Source organism: Eucalyptus grandis, chromosome 3, assembly GCF_016545825.1.
Source record: "Eucalyptus grandis isolate ANBG69807.140 chromosome 3, ASM1654582v1, whole genome shotgun sequence".
NCBI classification, from domain to species: Eukaryota; Viridiplantae; Streptophyta; class Magnoliopsida; order Myrtales; family Myrtaceae; genus Eucalyptus; species Eucalyptus grandis.
In genome coordinates, this window is record NC_052614.1 from 36,310,552 (window position 1) to 36,330,610 (window position 20,059).

Below are 20,059 nucleotides of genomic sequence, written 5' to 3' on the forward strand. Positions count from 1 at the left end.
GCGAAGTGAGTCGACTGTTCTTCAATCAACGACAATAAACCCAGTAAGTCATGACAATTGTGTTTATGTTACTTTATGATTTGTTATGAATATGTACATAGATATAAGTGACATGTATGTAATGTTTTTGTTTTTGTCAAGTCACGGTGACACATGAAGAATTGGCCAAAGCTCTTGCTATACTTGAAAATGAAGGGCCTGTTCAAAGAACCGAAGGTGGAAGACAGCCAGCTGCAGGATTGGCTAAAGCAACTGGAGGGCCGCTTAAGTCGATCGCTTTCTTTAGTAGCAATAGAGAAAAAAATACCCGGTCAGTTAAATGATTTGAGTTTACTTTTCATTTACGTTCTAATATGGCCTGATGTTATATTTATGATATCCTTTGCCTTTTTCTCAGGTTCGAAGAAGGCAAGTTAGAGCTTAGCTGCTAATAGAGGGCCCGATTGAAGGGCCACCACAAGATCCATCACCAAGGTCATCACAAAGGCCATTAGAAGGGTCATCACAAGGGCTACCACCAAAGCCTACCAAAGGTGTCACTGAAGCTGAAGGCGTAACTAGAAAAACAACCAGAAGAAAGCCAAATCAAGAGCCACCTATAAGAAGGCCATCTACAAGACGCCTAGCTGAAGAATTGGCCAAAGAAGCCCGTTCTGTAGCTGAACAGCCACAAGAGCCAAAGAAATCACATGCGAGAAGAAGAGGCAACCAATCACAAGTACCTAAAAGTGACGCTCCCCTTCGAGCAAGAGGAGCTCTTGGGAAGATGCTAAAACAATATGGTTATGGCCTTTATACAGATGACCGTTCTGGAATAGTTATTCTTAATGTAAGTTTTATAGGCTGCATTTAATTTAATTTATAGTGCAAACTTTTGTTGATAATTGAGTTTTCTTTTTGAAGCCTAGGAAAAGTTCATAGGTTCTTATCTCTCAAGGCCGAACTCAAGAATCAATGGCTGCGCCAACAAAGAAGACATTGCCTGCGCCAACAAAGAAGACATTGCCTGCGCCAACAAGAAAGAAGAGTAAGAAGAACCCGATTCTGAGTCCATCCGAATCGGTTCAGCCTACAACAGTTGCGGCTCCTTCGAATCGGTTCAGCCTAGGACAATTGTAGCTCCATCGGACTCGGCGCATCCCAAGACAAGTTGAAGAAGAAGTCTCACGTCCAGTTAGAAAAAGTGCAAGGATTATGAATCAAGTGCGAAGTCCATCAAAACGAGCACGAACATGAGGCATTGTGCATATTGATTGATGAAATGGAATGTGATATGGTTTGTGGGGCTGAGGAGTCAGTTGTAAACATCTGTGGATGTTTATTTATTTATTTATTTATAATAGTTTGTCATTGAGTTAGTTGAGTTTGTAAGACTTTATTTGTCATTAAGTTTGTGAGATAGATGTTCAAAATCAATGGAACGGTTGTTGCTTATCATTTTTCGCATGCCTTTTTCTTTTTTCTTTTTTGATTTTTTTTTTCTTTTACTTATTGCTACTTCGGTGGTGGATATGTGGTGGTGACTGGGGTGCTCGTGTGGCTGGTGGTGGCTGCTGGTGAAAAGCCTAGTGGTGGTGGGTTGGGTTGGAGGTTTTTACTGCACCTGGTGCAAGATGTATGTGCAATATGCACGGCTTGCACCAGGTAGTGCTGGTGCAAGTTGGTGTAAGACACCTTACACTTGCAACTTATGTAGCAACATACCACCAGCATAGTGGTGGCTGGTGGTGGCTCAAGTGGATGCTTGATACCTGGTGATGATGATGGCTGGAGATGGTGACCAATGGTGGGCAGTGGTGGTGGCTGGTAGTAGCTGATGTATACAAAAAAATGGCTCTTAACTGATCACATTCTAAAAAACCTAGCACTTAAGTGTTCACTTTTAACAATAAGTGGCACTTAAGTGATCATTTTAATAATAACTTGACACTTAAATGACTCTTTTTTTTTTTATCACGACTGACACTTAAGTGATCATTAGATACAATTTATAGCACTCGAGTAATCACTCGTGTCTGTTCTATGTATATGGTGGTTTACAGCAAAACAGAGAAGCTGCTGGTTTACATATTTGCTGCTGGTTTACATTCAATTCAAGTAAAATAGTCACCACAACACATCGACCTAATATACATTCCATCATCACTGATTTATATTTGAGAATAAGCAAAAACTGTCGAAATCATTCATTAATTCATTCAAAACAAGTACATTTCTCCACACATTTACTACTATGGCAGTCAGATAAACTTCTTCTCATCTTCCAATACTTTACATTTCATCATAAAGTAGGATAGATAAAGAAATAGCAACACAATAAACGCTTGGTAACACTTCCGTTCAATTTTCATTTTTGAAACTTCGTTCTTCAAATGGTTAACAGAAGATGCTTGAGCTTGCATTGAGTCAACATCGTCCAAGTCGTCCACAAGTGTAGATGGAGGTTGATGACATCCATCAAGTAGGTCTAATATCACCTCTATGGCTTGGTGAGAGAATTTCGCATCGACCCATTTGAAGTATTTGCATTTTGAGCCTTCTCTGTATCGGGCACATCCATAGAATCTTTTCCCGGGATTTGTTCGAGTCCACGATGTTCTTCTTGGACTTGGTAACCCACAAAAATAGAAACGCTCGCCTTCTCCTTCATTTCGACGAGAGAAATTTGAGCCACTGCTGAAAGTCCTGCTCTCCATTTCCAATATTTGGTGGTAGAATTTGGGGTAAATCGAATTAGAGTGCGGGATTAGGGCTCTAGTGCTTCAATGGCATTTTGCCCGATTTAGGGTTTTAGATTTGGGGCAAATGGGGGAAGAAGACAACGTTTTCACTGATTTAAGGGCTCTATTTAGGGTGAACAACTAAAATGACGTCATTTGGGGTGAATTCGAGCTAACTTAGCTCTCCGGCGAGACACATCGGCGAGAGATATTAATATTTTAATGCCAAGTATGATTTTCGGCCAGCTTCGCTAGAGATGGCACTCAGGTGTCCCACTTTTCTTAAAATGTGCCACTTAAGTATACCTTTCGTAAGTTATGGCACTTAAGTTTCCATTTGGGTAAAGTTATGGCACTTGAAGCGTTTGGTTGCCCCTGTTCTTGCAACCAATAAGCTTCGAACTTGAAAGTCTTGCCTTTACTAGGTAGTCCTACTTCAGTATTAAGCACCAAGGGACTGTGATTCGAACCTACTATTGGTAAAGCGAAGACTTCAGCCTCTGGAAAAAAGATTCTCCAGTTCTTGTTGCAAAGAACCCTGTCCAATCTTTCTTTAACCAGGTCATCCCCCTCTCGGTGATTCATCCAGGTGAACGCGCAGCCATTGCTTTCGATATCCATCGGTGCACAATCACGCAGAACTTCTCTAAATGACTGCATTCGGGAAAAATCAGGGGATCTTTTACCTATCTTCTCCTAGGGATAGATTATTTCATTGAAGTCCCCTGCACAAACCCAAGGTAAAGAGTTGGCAGTCGCAATTCGTCGAAGGGCTGTCCATAAGGGTTGGTGTGAGTGAAGAATTGCTGGTGCATGTACATAGGTCAGTCGCATAGGTATTCCTCTCCTTGTCGCTGTACATATAGTATCGATAAAGTCTTGAGTAGTTAGCTCCACCCGTATAGATATATGAAACTGCCAAAACATGGCCAAACCTCTAGCTATGCCTACTAGATTAATTACATGGGAGTTAGAAAACTGAAGTCTTCTCTAAATTCTTGAAAGAACTAGCTCTCCATTCTTTGTTTCCATCAAAAAAATCAAATCCGGCTTCTCTTTGGCCACTAGGTCCTTTAGGGCTTGAATCGTTAGGGGAGAGCCACGTCCTTGACAGTTCCAGCTTAGGATTTTCATTTTGCTACTGATGGCTTTTTTGGGTAAGCCACCTCAGCCCAGTTCCTTACTTCATCAGCCATGAGGACAGGAGTTTCCAGTAGTTGAATTTCTTCAAGACACTCAGAACCATGAGAACACAAGTCATAAGGGTTGTACCTCTTAAGTTTTTTTGCTGTCCCTGTTTTAGTGATTAGATGAGAGGGTTTCACTTTCTTGGTATTCACAGCTACTACAGCTTTATCTCGAGTTCCTTTTGGCATGACAGGTGTTGGAATCAATACTCCACTAGATATAGCCGTCATTGGATTAGGCAAAGCGATACAATTATGCTGCGGAATTAAAGCTACAACTTCTTCAACAATAGGTAGGTTTTGTTTCAGTGGAAGACTTGGGTCCATTGTTGTGACAAAAATACGTGTGTCCTTTTCAAGAGGGGCCTGTTGGATACCCTTCATTTTTTATGTGACAGGGATCAAACTGGTAGTCACGACTTTCCCTTTCTTTGGTCCGTCTTGACAACCTGCCCTTTCTGTGACTACTTCAGGAGGAGGCAGAGCAGGTACTTTGGAGGTCATGAAAGGAGGAGTTTCTGAAATAAATTCATCAGAGTCGTCAGAGGGAAGCTTTCCTTCATAGAACGTCTGCTAGTACGGACTGTATTTCTTAACTTCAGCACGCAACCATTGACCGAAAGCCATCTTCTCCTTGCCTGCCATCTTAGCTTTAGTAAAAGGTATGTCTTGATAGTACATTGCGTGGTGCCCTATGCATCTGCATGAATAACAAAAATGAGGAAGATGTTCATAGCGGAAATCTAACCATAGTGCTTTTCCATCAATACGAATTAGTTGCCCTGGTTGCAAAGGATTGCTTAAGTTAATTTCGACCCTAACACAACCCATTTTTAAAGTTGGTCCGTCCTTAGTATCAACCCTGACCTCTTGCATTCTCCCTATGCATTTAATAGCCTTGCCTAACATTTTATCTGTGCACCACTCTAGTGGGAGGCTGAAGACTTGAACCTGGATTGCTCATTTGGAAAAATAATAACAATGGAGGGGAGTATTTGGCTTCCAGGGCTGAAAAATCACCAAATGACTAGAGAACAGCCATGAACCTCCATCTTGTACCCTTTGTTTTTCACTTTCTAATTCAAATTTAGCCACATAGATGCCCGTTTCCTATTGGGTGATCTCTACTTGAGTTGTGTGCCAAACGTGCTTCATTGTATTTTGAAATGCTTGAAATTTGATAGAGGGATTTGAGACAATCTTACTGATTAATATCCTCTTGCATTCCTCGAGTTTTTCCAAGGATGGCGAGTCTTCCCATATCTCAATTTCCTACACGGACCATAATCGGCCCAATCTGTTGCAAAGAGCAGCAAGGCGTGATGTCTCTTCCTAATTGAGATTGTGCATAATTGAAGTCCCAAGTCAGAATTCAGAGGATATGTGCAAGGATGTCGACATGCAAAGGTATACTTGAAGACTAGGAAAATTATTTACGACACACGAAATGAGTATGTGGTTCCTTTAGCTTCCTATCTAAACTAGGAAAATCGCAAAGTATCAATTTTATCTTCACAACAAATAGTATAAGTAGAAATTGGTATTATTTTTGTTGGAAGTTTGTTTGTAAAAACAAACTAAATGTATGTTTCCTCATACCACATAGGAAAAGTGGGAGGAAGTGAACCAATTAATAAGTGTGGGGTTTATTTAGTGCACCTAAAAGAATGATTGGGTGTGGGCTAGACCTGACCATACTCGCGTGTGGGTGCGTGATTTTGGCACAAAATTTTGGAAAAGATAATAATAATTTTATTTATTAAAAAAATAATATACATTTTTAATTATTCCGATTTTTGTTTGTGTCTTTTCAAGACAACCTTTGGAAAATATACTTGTTTGGTTTGCAACTTTCCCGAATGGTTGCATTTGTTCGTTTTCAACTTCTTATGAATGGATGCATTTGTTCATCTGGGCAATTTTTGAAAGAATACATTTATTCACTTTGTAACCTTTCACGAATAGTTACCTATGTTTCAAGACTGTTTTATATATACACGTTAGTTTTCAGAAGAATAGTGTGTGTGATCATTTTTTTTTTTTAGCCTTATTTCTGAAAAAACTACAACCATCTTTTCAATTGTTTCCTAAAGAAATCCTGAAAAAATACTAGAATTGTTAGCCAGTATTCTCATTTGAGACTTTGTTGCATCCTAGAGAATATTTGATGGTGACCATTAGCAACTTTGTGGGGCAAATAAATCCTTAAAGAAAGTGATATCACGCCTCAAAGTCTGACTTGATTACTCTAAAATTTGACTTTATTATTCTACCCAATTCGAAACCATATTTTCTTAACAATTTTTGTGTAAAAAACAAAACTTATCCAAACAATTCACTTCTTATTTGAAAGGACGCATGAGACATAAAAAACGAACTTTTCATATATTAAATAATTTAATGATGACATTTCTTTTGGATTAAAGTTCTTTCACTTATTTTAATACCGATTGACAAAATTTGGAAACCTTTCATGGACGAAAAGGAAAATAAATAAGGTAAAAAAGGAGTACAAAAAAAGAAAATCAAATTCACAAAACACAATCCGGAATATAAAACTTTTTTGAATTAGTGTCTGAACAAGTGAGATCATTTAGATTCCGACAACGATAAGTAAACTGAAATACTAAATCTCTTATTTTCAGTTAATCAAATGTTAATTGCGCGATAGAGAGAAGGTTGAATGAGACTCAGCTTATGGTGCTAGTAAGATTCAAGGGTGCCCTGAAAATCTTTCCTGGAACTGGAGATATCTATGCGGCAATGATTTGGCAATTTGGTGCTTGATACATCAATCAACCTTTCCAACAATCGGCATCCACTAACTGTTAATTCATACATAAATACCATCTCGTCTAGGCCCTGATAATTCATAGCCGTTTGTTGTCCTTGATGATTATATACTCGAGGTTCGTTAAGTTTGACAAACCACCAATACTTTGCAAATAAGGACAATCATAAATGATGACGGATTCCCATGATTCCCACGTCCCAACAAATTCTATCTCAAGTATCTTAGTGCAACCAGCCAGCAAGAAACTACTCAACTTATTTAAATGTCTGGATGGAAGGATTAGTCTCCCTTCAAAACTAATCAACTCATGAGTAGACTCCCAATTATCGTGCCCTGCTTCCCCCACATAAACTAGCCTTTGGAAAGACTTTCAGTGTTGAAAAGACAAGTCATCCAGTGATTCGAACCCAGAAAATTGGTCTCAACTAGTTTCGGACAGCAAATTACCTCGAATTTATTTAGCTTCATTATGTTTGATAGTTTGAATCTCTCAAGGGGTTCACAATTACTAATTTCAACTCCATTATTTTTGGAAGTTGAAGCCCATGGAGTTGAAATTTTTGCATTGGAGATCCATGGAGCCCTAAACATGACAAATTTCTCAGGTTCGGAGAGAGTCACCCGATCAAATTAAAACCATAAAGGCATAGCGTTTGCAGAGACGAGAGAAGTTGCAGAAAGGCTTATAGGTCCAATCCAATCCAATCCAATCCAATCAATTTTCTTTAGCAGAGGAAGGGAAGCTAGCTCATTAGGAGCAGGGACATTGTGAAGTCCCTAGCTTAAACTAGTCAATTTGAATAACCTCCCAATCCATTGTCAATCACCAGTACAAAGATTATCTCCTACTCATCTTTTCCAATTTTTTAGCTCCAACTCAACCAAATTACTCAAGTTCAGGAGGTCTAAACTACCCGTAACGATGGAGACGACACTCGTAGATGGGTTAAACTTTTGGGAGCATTGGCAACTCTTGAATCTTACCACATGCCCACAACTTCAATCTTTGTAACTGAGGAAGCACGCTAAGGGTCTTTGGAACTTCACTAATTGAAGTAAATGATAGATCTATGATTCTTAGAAAGGGTAGACTTCCGATTCCAAAAGGAAGTTGACCTTTTAAATTATTACTATTGATTTGAAGGACTTCTAGATTTTGAAGCATTCCAATAGCACTAGGTAACTCCCATGAATTTGCTGAATCTAATCCACCAAAGCCACTTGAAAAGTGCACCTCATGTAATGATCTCAACTTCCATAAGGATTTGGGACTTTCTTCACTTTAACTCCTTGTAAAAAGAAGCACTCAAGATTCACTAGATTCCTGATTTCTTTAGGCAAATCTTCAAGACGAGCACCAATCAATCGTCTGATCAATTAGACAACTCAACTTCCTAATAGAGCCATCAATTTTCCTTAAATTGGAACAATCATGGAAAGTAAGCCTCTCTAAATTTGAGCATCCCGAGAAGTATAGTGTCTTGATTATTTTGTGACAACTTTTAGGAAAAGGAACTTTTAATTTCCTAGCAATCTGCCAAAATCAATGCATTACTCAATGGATGAACAATCATATATTACTTTCAAAGAAAATTTAATAGGAATAATTGTCACGCCCCAAACCCTGATCCGTGTGCACATCCCTCGGCGGTCGATTAAAAATGCGATGTCCCAAGAAGTGTCGCTGACCTTTTTTTTTTTTTTTTTTTTTTTTTTTCAGTTAAACCCATGCGGGAGCGAATTAAATACAACACCCGGCCAATCATCAGAACAAGGATAGTAAAACACGGCAAACCTTGCCGAAAACAACGTATTTATTTATCAACTGTTAACCCTACAAAGTTTAATACTTACAAGTCTTCCTATGGCCACTTCCTATCGACCCTTTCAAAATTCTTAGGAATTAGGGTCACCCTAAACTTCGCTAATAGTAGGGCTAGCCAAAAGGTGTCGCGTTCTTGCGCCCACCACATCCCCACTTAGCAGATCTCCAGCCTACGGCACTGAAAAAAGGTTAGCCCACGACAAGGTGAGATATAATCTCAGTGAGTCAAAACCCTAAACCCTGATTAGGACGCAAATTCGCCTCGAAGGCGGTCCTAAACACACACCATACAAAATTTACCTCGTGTCCGGACCTCCCTGCACATTAGCTCATAAGATATATATTTATAAACGCAGAAAGCGTAATTCATAACTAGGACACATCATATCATCTTACAAACAATCACATGGGTATGATTATAAGGCTAAACCGTTATGACACGTTTCACTCCATGCCACACAGTTTTGTTCCATAATCAGGCGTAGCTATCTCAACCACTCAAGTGTCCCAGTTATTACGACCCAATGGCCATGGCCAACTCATTGGTTGGTGGTCATCCGGCATAACCGGACGTCATCCTGCTTTGTTAGAAACAACAACGTCTACATCTAGACAACATTCCATAAAGAAGCATCCGCCCAACCTCTACTGTGACTAGCTTTTGTTGACAAGGGGCATCCAAACTTAATCAGGCATTGTCCCGCGTGAACGCATCAGAATGGGTTCCGATAGTGATCACACACGCATCCATACTCGGCCAAAAACATCGTGCTTTGCATACAAATGTCTCAATTTCAAATAATGGACTTGGTTAATTTTTTTCATATTAAAAATCATCTTAATAAAATAATTGTGCGTAGTCATGCATTTAAATCGAACCAGTAAGCGTGGTACACTCTCATTTCAAAATTCCACGATTCCGTATACTATATAAAATTTTGGCGTAAAAAACCAACACCTGGTATTTTTTCTATTCAAATTCCATAAATCAAATTTTGTAATAATAATCAACAATTATCACCAAGCACTCAATTGCACAAATAAGCGATCAATTTCACATATAAATTCAACTAGAAGAACAAGTGTAATATTCTGAAAAATGGCTAATCCATCACAATTTATGCAAATGAAAATTAATTAAATAATTTGTGTTTAATTAAAATGAACTACTTAATTAACTTAACCATACAGGCACATCATTAATCAAGTCAACTTTTACCTTCCATCATATAGCCCAAAACACCAAAATCCCTTTTAAAAATAAACTTAGTAACTCTTTTTTTTTTTTTTTTTTTGGGTTCAAACTTTCCGAAATAAATTTGTACGGGGTCACGTATTTGAAATTAACCTACCAAACTTTGCATGCATCTAGTATAAAACCTCATCGTTTTATTGAGCACATAAAACTTGGCGTCCAAACCCGACAATATATTTCTTTTCTAATTTCTTTTCTAACCACCTTCTTTTGAAAACAAACCTTAGTAACCCCCTCCTTTTTTTTTTGTTCAACACGTTTAGAAATAAATTCGTAGGTGCTCACATACTCAAAATTAATCCGTCAAACTTCTAGTTTAAAACCTCATCGTTTTATTGAGAAAATAAGTTTGGAATCTGGAGCCGACACCTCATTTACTTTCCATTTAATAGTCCATAAGGTCACCTTTTGCAATAATATTAAGCAATCAACATAGAGCAATTCATCTCATCATATCATGCACAGTTCTAATCATGCCAAAAGTTAGCCAAGGGTGCGTTTGTTTGTGTTCTTTTATTCTTGTCATGAACACAATTTCTGTTTTTTTTTTTGTTCCGGGGAACAAAAAAGAACAGAATCGCGTTTGTTTACATTTTTGTTCCAAATCTATTTTTTTGTTTCCGAGAACAAATTTGGGATAGAAACAAGAAACAAGAAACAAGTTTCCTGAAACACTTCTGAGAAACAATTTTTCTCTCTCCTATTTTTTTCCTTTTTCTTTTCTTCTTCTTTTTTCTTTGGCCTGTCGTTGGCCTCAGCCATGGCCGGCGACTGGTCGTCGAGGGCCGGTGACCTCGCTAGAGTGTCGTCGGCCCCGGAGGCTGAGTGTCGTCGTGGCTAAGTGAGACCGCCGGCCCTTGTCGGTTGGTCGTCGGCCATGGCCGAGGCCGGCGATCGGCCAAAAGGAAGAAAAAAAGAAAAAAAAAAATGAAAAAGAAAAAAAAAAGAAAAAGGAAAAAGAAAAAAAGGAAAAAGGAAAAACAAAATAAAAATATTAAAAAATTAAAAGAAACAAAAAAATTATACAAGTTTACTAGACGTGTTTTTGTTCTTTTTCTATTCCAAGAACATAAATTCTGTGCAGTTACCAAATGTGTTCTTACTCAAAAATTGTTCATCGAACAAAAATAATTTTTTTCTATTTTTGTTCCCTAGAACAATTTTTGAACAGAAACATTACCAAACGCACCCCAAATTAGTAAATATGCATTGTCCAGCAAGCACTACACCAAGAACAATAACAAAACCACAATCGGCTCTAATCGGCAGAATTCGGGCCACTCGCGCACCTCCAAGTTTAATTCCAGAAACATAATCAAATGAACTCAGAAAATTCTCAAATTTGCATATATTATAAAGAATACTTAAACGAACACTTTTCATGAAGACACCTTGACCCAATTCTTTCTAGAATAAGAGAAGTAATTCACTCAAACCGCTACCAAAACTGTGTTTGTATTAAGAAATTACGTTTTCCACAATTAGTTTGGTTTGAGATCCAAAACTTGTCCATTTGATCTGAAATTTGAATATGTTAGACTACAAGATGATGAACAACTTTTGTGAATAAACTCTTTCGAAAATCGAACCCTAAGGGTTTATAAAAATCCTTTGAACCCCGAAAGGTCACTGTTTCCAACACAATCCGAGATTCTGTTTTGCAAATAAAAAACTGAAATCTCATTATTTTAAATCCTTAAAATTTTGAGTAAAATATATGTCATAGTTGAAGATGTCTAGAACATTTCTCAAGAAGGAAATAACCTCAAAATCGTAGCACATTTTTCTCCACAAAAATAGCAAACAATGATTGTCCAGTAAACCGAATATGAAATTAAGCTAATCCACTTAACACTAACCTAACCAGACTAATTAACACTAATCTAACTAGGATAATTAATATTAATCTAACCCCCTAAGCGCAATTAACAACATAATAAAAGATTAGGGAGTTAACTCACCAGAATTCGACGGCCGTAGGCTCACGGCGATGGCGACGCGAAGGCGGTGAAGATCCAAGCCAACTGTGTCTCCAATGGAAGCCTAACGGCGAAGGAAAACAGCCCACAAGCTCACGGCTTGTGGCTGGTTCGGTTCTGCCAAGGAGGGGCTGTTCGGCATGGCTGAGGCGGCTGGGCGAGCTGGGGCTGACTGCTGGATAGTGGGTGGCCGTGTAAGGAGCTGCGGCTGCTGCTGGAGTGGGCTGGTGGCGTTGGACTTGTGGACTGCTGCTGGGTGAGGTGCGGCAGCAGCAAATTGAAGGGCAAGAAGGCTGGCGGGCCTGAGGTGCTGCTCAGTGGAGATAGATGGGAACTGCTGGTGGGTGGGAGTTGAAGATGGCGTGATGGAGCCGTTGATGGTGGAGCTGCGATAGGGGAAATGAAGATGAGATGGAGAGAGTGCAGGGGGAAAAAGGTGGAGACGTGAAGGATGAAGGGAATGGGGTGAGCGTGAGGGAAGGGATTGAGAGAGACATGAGCAGAGGGAGGTTGGCAGAACCTACCGGGGGGGGGGAATGTGCATGAGAAGAGAGGGAGGAAAGATAAAACAATTAAGTCCAAGCTTCAACCAAAAATCTAATTCATCATTGCATGCCCCAAAAGTCTCTATGCCACAGAGTCCTTGGTCCATCCAATGAAGAATTAGTCCTTAATTCCACAAATAAGTCATTTTTGGGCAGCAAATAGCCCCTTTCTCCTCTTAATCCGAATTTCCACTTATTCTCCATTTTGTTCGAAAACTGATTTTTCTGTAAAATTCCAGACTCAACGAAATTTCTCCGAAAAAATGAGAAGGCATCCTAAAATTGAATTGTGACACGCTTGAACCTCCGATTCTCAAAATTGAAGTCTATTTTGTGGTTAAAATTGACCAAACGCGATTTTAGTACAACCTAACCTATCGGGTAGCTTTTAGGGATTTTAGCGCGTTTGACCCGTGGTTGATAATTCTCGATCCACGTTTGTGCATCTCCGAATCATAGACGACTCTTGGTTGTCATAAAAATCGCAAGGTTTCAATTACATGTACTAAATATAATTTCGATAGAAAACCGGGTTAGTGTCGTTCGAAATGAATTTTGCAATTCGGCGGAATCACCGTTCAATTACGTGGTTCCGTCGAATCGACCTATATCTGATCAATAATCAATTATAATGGTGTTGTATTGACCCTTGCCAATTATTACAGTCAAGTAGTCGATTTTCGATCGAATTCTCGAGTTTGCCGTGTTTATATCCCTTAACGGCTTCACCTAATAGATTAGTTAACTCGTGAGGAGCCATATTCAAAGTAAAATGATCATAGGCGTGTCGACAAAATGCCCATTTCACATATTTGAGACGGGATCAAATTTTAGGATGTCACGATAATCATATTATGAACCTTGATCATGCTCTCTAGTTTCGAATCATCTATGAAGTCATTTTGGATTAATTCAACAATTACCACATTCTTTAAGTGCATGTTGGTTAGCTTTGAGGTTGGAGGAAGATAACTCCAACAAAGCCATTTTAAATTGGTAAGATGATTTGCTAAGTTACCAACAAAGGTTCCCCATTTAATTTGATGCGTCTTAAATGTTCAAACTTTCCAATCTCTTCACTTCTAATAACGCCCTCAAGATAACTTCTGCGTAGATCAAGATCCAATGCTTCAACATTTTTAATCTACAAATGAGAGCAAGAAATCAATGGTATTTGACATTCTTCGAGGAAAAGGATTAAAATGGAAAAAGAGAGAGAGAAAAAGAGCATCCTAGTGCTGTCCCTCCTTTGTGGTTTTTGTATCAAGGGATTTATTGCAATTTCGTAACCTACTATGCCTTCCAAAATTCACTCGATTTTCTTGACTAACAATTCCTATTCCAAGACCTATGAGTTGATTGTGCATCCAAAACTCACTGTCCTCCCCAATCTTTACCAAAGACTTGTTGATGAGGACATCAATTCTAGTATTAGGGAAAAACTCACAATCTCTTCACATGTAAATTGCATTCTGCTTAACCCTAGCAATGAAAAAACATGAGATATCGAGGAAAATTTGTTGTTGCTCGAAACTCAAGGCATCATAACTGATCTTCAACTTTGCAAAAACATCCTCATGACATGATTTTCTTAAGTTGTCCAATGTCTCTTTTCATAATTCTTGCGTTTCGTGGTGGAGTAACAAACCAATTACTTATAAAGCCAACGGAAGTCTCCCCATAGAAGATGCGATTTTGCTTGAAAGATCCTTATAATCTTTTGAAGGAAATTCTCTGTTAAATGCATGCCTACTGAAAAGCTCAAGGGCACAATCAGTACTCATCATTTCATAATTCAAAATATGACGCTTTAGACTATTGATTTATAGAACATCTTTTTTTTTTTTTTCTAGTTGTAATCAATATTCTAGATCTTGAATTCAAGGTACTCTTTCTAACTAATTTCCCCACTTGTTCGTTTTTATCAACATCATCAAGTACAATGAAGACTTTCTTATTGCAAAGTGCTTCTCTAGGCCTCTTCATTCCATAATCAATTTCGTTAATGCTCCTTGTCCCTGCGTGAACGTCGATTTCAAATAATTTCTTTTGCAACTGACCTAAGTCATCAATTCTTGATGACTTTGCTCAAACATCTTCAAGGAAACGACAACATCTTTGAAAATGGGAAGAGAGTTTGTTGAAGATGACCTTTGCAAGAGTCGTTTTACTGATACCCCGCATGCCATGAATTTAAATGAGTCGCACGCTACTAGATTGATGTCTAACAATTTGCTTATTACTTCAACTCAATCATCAATTCCAACTAAATGTTCAGTCACTAATTTATGTTTTGTTTTCAACTTTTCCACAACCTCCTCAACTACCATTGGATGAAATCGCCGCGGCTGCCACAATGAAAAACCATTTCAATGGGGGGAAAAAGCGAAATCACGATTACCTAGCTAGAAGTGGTGTTATTCAAGCATCGTATAACTACACGACAATCGGAGATATATTGGGACCTTAACTATCTAAAAGTGACCGTTGAGAGTTCACATTGGACATTAACACCACTCCAAACATACTTTTTTGCGCTTGGCAACACGTGCGCGATGTCATGACCCGAAAATTGACTTAGATTCCAACATGAGGTTAGCAATTTTGGGATTGCGTTGATACATGTTCATGCGAAATAGATTGTATAATTATTATGCCTTTGAAATTGTCATTTTCTGATCCATTTTCAAGCAATGGCTATAGAAATTGAACACGGTGTGTTCACGAGGAGAAATGTCTAATGTATTGAGAGATTAACGGGTAGATAGGGATGTGCATGGCGTTTTATTATTCCATTCTTTTTCCTCCAACTGAGCACAATCAAATATTAATTTAGCTACCTAGCTATTAATATCATTCCTCGTTCATTGCATAAGATCACCTTGTTAAGAAGTTCACTTTTTTTGACAAACGTAACAGTGGTTCATCATTCAGTATTACTTTAATAAAACGTCCGTCTCAATCATACTGGAATTTTTAGAACTCTGAGTAAGTGCTAAAAAAAATTGGGGAACAAGCATCTAGAAATCAGCTAGCTTACCCTTTGTATTTCTTACTTCCCACTCCTTTATTGCATCAACCTCCATGAGAGCCTCTCTCTACACATCTACTTGCTCGTTGCTCAACTTCTTCTCGCACTCCATATTTAGTATCACATCCCGATACAATGGAGTTTTCAACTTAACACCATCGGGTTCCACATTGAAAAAAATAGGTAGGATCTCTTTGTTACCTTTTGATTTGAAGGTATGTGCCACGATCTACACAAGTTTGTGGAGGCACCATTGACTTGATGCGTAGGTCTGAGAGAAGATCGGAGTGTAGATCCTAGAGTTGTCAATTGTTCGCTGAAGCAATCCATTGATCCTTTTTCTGACATGGAGCTCTTCGTTGTCTTGGAAGACGCAGATTCCAGCATTGATCAAGCTATGGAAGAGGACGTCGGTGAATCCATTGCGAGTGTTAGGTCCTCTAAAACTTAGAAACACTTCATACTTGCTTCCGGATGATATTCCTGAACCTGAGCTCACCATAGCAATGGTTTGTTCAGCTTGGCAGGTCTAGATGTCTCTCTCTCAGCTTAGCACTAGCAGATCTGCAATGAGTGAGATTATTGACATTTGTAGCATCGTTCAATTGAAACCCATATGATGAAATGAAACAAGTTATGCTATCATCTCGAATCGGGCGGTTGAGAGAGGAAAGAGAAATAGCAGTGTTTGACCAGGAGTAGCTAAGTAGAACTTTTCTATATAACCTTTATGACTGGGTCATCCCTTTGATATGTGAATCTGAAAGGGTTGAAAGTTGTAGAAGGTGGCCGCGTCAACATGTCCTGAGGAAATAATGGAGCCAGTTACAGGAAAATCAATCAAATGTTAATGGGTCGATGAGGAATGGTTGAAACAGAGTCGTTTTTGGAGGTTTATAAGGACAAACTATGAGAAGAATCTTCGTTGTCATCGAGTGCTTGAAACCAAAAAATAAAATAAAATTGAAGCATGTTGAAAGTTGAAACGGAAAGTGTGTTTTTAGGCCTATGAGGCCAATGAAAACTTGGTTTCTGTACGCAATCAAATCAATCAATAATATGTATTAAACAAGTCCTTGAGGTTTTATTGTTAAGCAATTTACATTGGTCCCTTCTTTGAATGTAAACAGCTTATATCTTTGAATTAATAAATTGTCGAGATTTTATCTCTGGTGCGCTTCGTGTTTGTGCTTCTGAGTGTACCTTTGCGAGTTTTACTTGTGTCCACTGTTTTGCATCAGGAGAAGATTGAAGTGTCCCAGCCTTAACAATGAAGAACGGAAGCTAATGCAAGTTAAACATTTACACTTCCATTCACCCGAAAAAAGGAGAAAGATATTATATCATTCATTTGAAACAATCCATATACATGAGATGTCATGAAGATATTTCATGTCTTCCCAGCATATCATAACATTGACTGCCAAGCCAAAAGATATGCAATCAAAATTTGCTGCCATATAAATGGAAAGACAAAGAAGAATGAAGCTTTTTCATTAAGAAATTCATCTGTATTGGTGAAATGCAGCTAATCTACTTCAGTTATTTTTTGCATACAAATTGTACAAAGACTACCTTGTGCCTATGTCCACATCCTCGGTTCTTTATCTTCAGCTTCAGGAGTGATTCACTTGGAGCCACCAACGGGCGATTGCAGAGTGATGAATTCTATATCAAGTCCCTGCATGTACAGTCACACTCCCTCTCCTGCTCTTGACCACGGAAACAGAGTAAAAGATCTTCACTTCTCTTCACATTTCAGACCATTTTCAATCATCTGCTCAATCCTTAATGTGAAAAATGCAAGAAGCTCAGGCACTTGCAAGTGCAACAAGCACCACCAGAAAGATCATCCAGTTACAGAAAGTGTCAAATCCACTGCAACACCATCAGTCTCCAGCATGCTCCTAACTTCTTCAAGGATCCTTTTGACTTCTTTCATTAATTCCCTGCAGACATAATTGGTACGCCCCCTTGTAAGCGATGATTCTGTGTACTGTGACTCACTGAGGGACTGATATTCTCGAAACCATTCATTGTCAATATCTTGAGGAGCAGGTTCATCATAACATGTCATAGAGCTTTCTCGGCGCCATCTACTAATGAAGTATTTACCGGGAAGTTGAAAGTAATTTTTTCTAATAAAAACAGAAAGGGCATGTCTGCATAAAATCCCTGAAGATTCATATTCCTTACATGAGCAGTGAATTTGCTCTTCTTCTGGTATCCACATGACAAGACAGTCGCCATCCATCTTCTTATAATGGCGTAAAAGGTAGGAACCATCGGCCAATTCAGACATGGCATATTGCATGGTCAGCACAAGTTCATTTTGGAAAGCATTGAATGCAAAAGGCATTAGAATGCTTCGTGCATGCTCTTCCATTGGAATGCATGCTTTGGAAGGCATATACTGCATTTCAAGGTGTGACTGGTTTTGGAAATTAGCTGATATTCCTACCTGAAAACAGCCCAAAAACTCTACATCAAGACAGGGGAAGAAAAGGAAATGAAATGGAATATAAGGTCACGGAGAGGACAAAACCTTCAAGTGCTATACCTGGTCAAAAAACCTACGCAAGCATGCATTTGGGCCGAAGATTCCTTTCAGGAACGAATCTACAGATCTAAGAGATGCAACAGTTGTCATTCGAGCAAGAAAGTGACCCCTCGTATAGCACAATGCCCAAGAAGTCCGAATTGAATAAGGTAAAGCAATGTGTTTATCTGAACCCAGTCCAAACCGAGAAACCATCTCATTCCATCGTAACTCAAAGTCTTCTGTATTCTCTACTCAATGCAATGCATCAAACTCAGATCTGAAGTCTGCATATTGAGATCAAAGTGGAACAGAGAACCAACTCCATACCTTGGGCGAAATATTCCACATGCAAGTAACGTGCTTTGTGTTTGGTAGTTCGCCCCTAACTGCATCTCTGAGGCCTGTCCTGGATCAGTTAAGATTGTTTGAGGACTTCTTCCTCTCATAAACCGGACAAAACTCTGTATCCAGGGAGACAAACATCATCTATGAGGAAATGCAGAGTACAGGATATGGATCTATCTAGAGGAACAGAGAGATAATCCTGTAAAGCCCAGGCAAATGACCGTGGTGCCTCGTCCTGCAACAGAGTACATCCGAAAATTATCATTCTGCCATTGCCGTCAATGCCAAACCATGCCCCATACAACATACAATAAGTGATTGATCGGTATGGCATGTCAAAATGCACTGCATCACCAAATATGGTGTGTGCATTAGCTGAATTGCCGTATGACCAAGTAATGTGCTCAAGTTTGTCATTGTCATCCACGCTATAATCATAATTAAAGCCTTCATCTGCCTCCTTCGAGGCCTTGCAGGCCTCAATAAGTTCCATTATATCGTTTTTCTCTCTTATCATCGAGCAAAGCATCATTTTCTCGAACTTCTTTCTTCCTGTTATGAATAAAGTTACTAACATCCCTCTCCAAGAATGGCAATCGTCCACCTTGAATCCCCTTTTCTAATTCCAAGACCTTCACTATGCAATGAATCGGAAACCCAGCTTTAGATAGCAAAAGTATCCGCTCTTGATCAGCTTCATGAATCTATCTATAAGTGGGCAAGAGACAAACCTGGTCGTCTCCCAGCGGCTCATGATTGCGAACATTACTGAATTACACAACAAACCACTGCGAAACGTGTTCCACAGCCTACTTTGACAAGTACATCTTCGCATCACAGCCATACCGGATGAATTTCCGATCCCTATGGTGCTCCCCACTAGGCTACTTTCTCACAGGTGCAAACCCAGCTGATAACTGTTGGAGAAATCTTCCTAGAGTATTTTGAAGCTGACAAAACGTTTCCATCAGTCTAGTATGAAGATTTGCATATTCTACTATTTAAAGTCTGAAGACTTCCGGACTGCCAGACTCAAGACTCAAAGTCTATTCTCATTGACAGTTTCTAATCCATCGAAGAAGGGCTATCCAGGACTGGATGTTTCGTTAAGGATTTGACCTTATTGACTAAAGAAGATCTCTTGGCTGGATATAACATAACGGAATCTTTTATTGATTCAAAGATTGAGGATCCAATGATTGGCGAAGTATACTTGGAAGGTTCTACTTATGGAAACCAAGATCCTGATTGTATGGGCGAGCAGGATTGATGGGCTATTGATGTGACATCCTGAAATTCGACCCCATTTCGATAAAGTGAAATGTGCATATCGTCGGCGTGCCTATGATCCTTTTTCTCTGAGCTGATCACTCACGAGTTAGCTAACCTATTGGGTGAAGCCGTTAAGGGATATATCCGCGGTAAAATCCCTAAAAGCTACCTAATTTGTTGGATTGGACTAGAATCGCGTCCGGTCGATTTTAATCATGAAATTTAATTCGGTTTTGGGAATCGAATATTCGGACATGTCACAATTCATTTTTAGGACTGTCTCATCGTCTATCAATTTATTGCCGAGTCCGAAATTTCAATAAAGAAATTATCGGAGGAAGAATTGAAGACCAAAAGAAAATAGAAAGGAAAAGGAAAAGAGAAAAGGAAAATTGCATAAAGGCATTATGCATTTTTGTTTTTCTTTTTCTCTCTCCCCCTTTTTTCTTTCTCTCTCTCCCTTTTCCTCTCCTTTTTCTCTTTTTCTTTCTTTTCTTTCTCTCTCCTCTCTCCTCTCCCTTTCCCCCTCGTGCGAATTCCCCACCGCTCATTCCCTCTTTCTCT

General features: G+C 39.0%; 1 protein-coding gene across 1 annotated transcript; it reads right to left on the bottom strand.

Annotated features, from left to right (window-relative positions):
- Positions 1-17,215: 17,215 nt before the first annotated feature.
- On the bottom strand, positions 17,216-18,463 carry LOC120291077 (putative protein FAR1-RELATED SEQUENCE 10). Its single transcript, XM_039307988.1, has 3 exons — positions 17,897-18,463; positions 17,533-17,797; positions 17,216-17,285 (listed from the first exon to the last, which is right to left on the bottom strand). Exons 1-3 carry the CDS (start codon positions 18,089-18,091, stop codon positions 17,278-17,280), a joined length of 468 nt encoding a protein of 155 aa, XP_039163922.1. The 5' UTR covers positions 18,092-18,463; the 3' UTR covers positions 17,216-17,277.
- Positions 18,464-20,059: the final 1,596 nt, after the last annotated feature.

What these genes read in the sequence shown, in the direction of transcription:
- LOC120291077 (XM_039307988.1), bottom strand. Translation starts at nt 18,091, where the DNA reads ATGGTTTCTCGGTTTGGACTGGGTTCAGATAAACACATTGCTTTACCT. An exon ending in TGCGTAGGTTTTTTGACCAG is followed by an intron (nt 17,798 to 17,896) that starts GTATAGCACTTG and finishes GGCTGTTTTCAG; the next exon opens with GTAGGAATATCAGCTAATTT.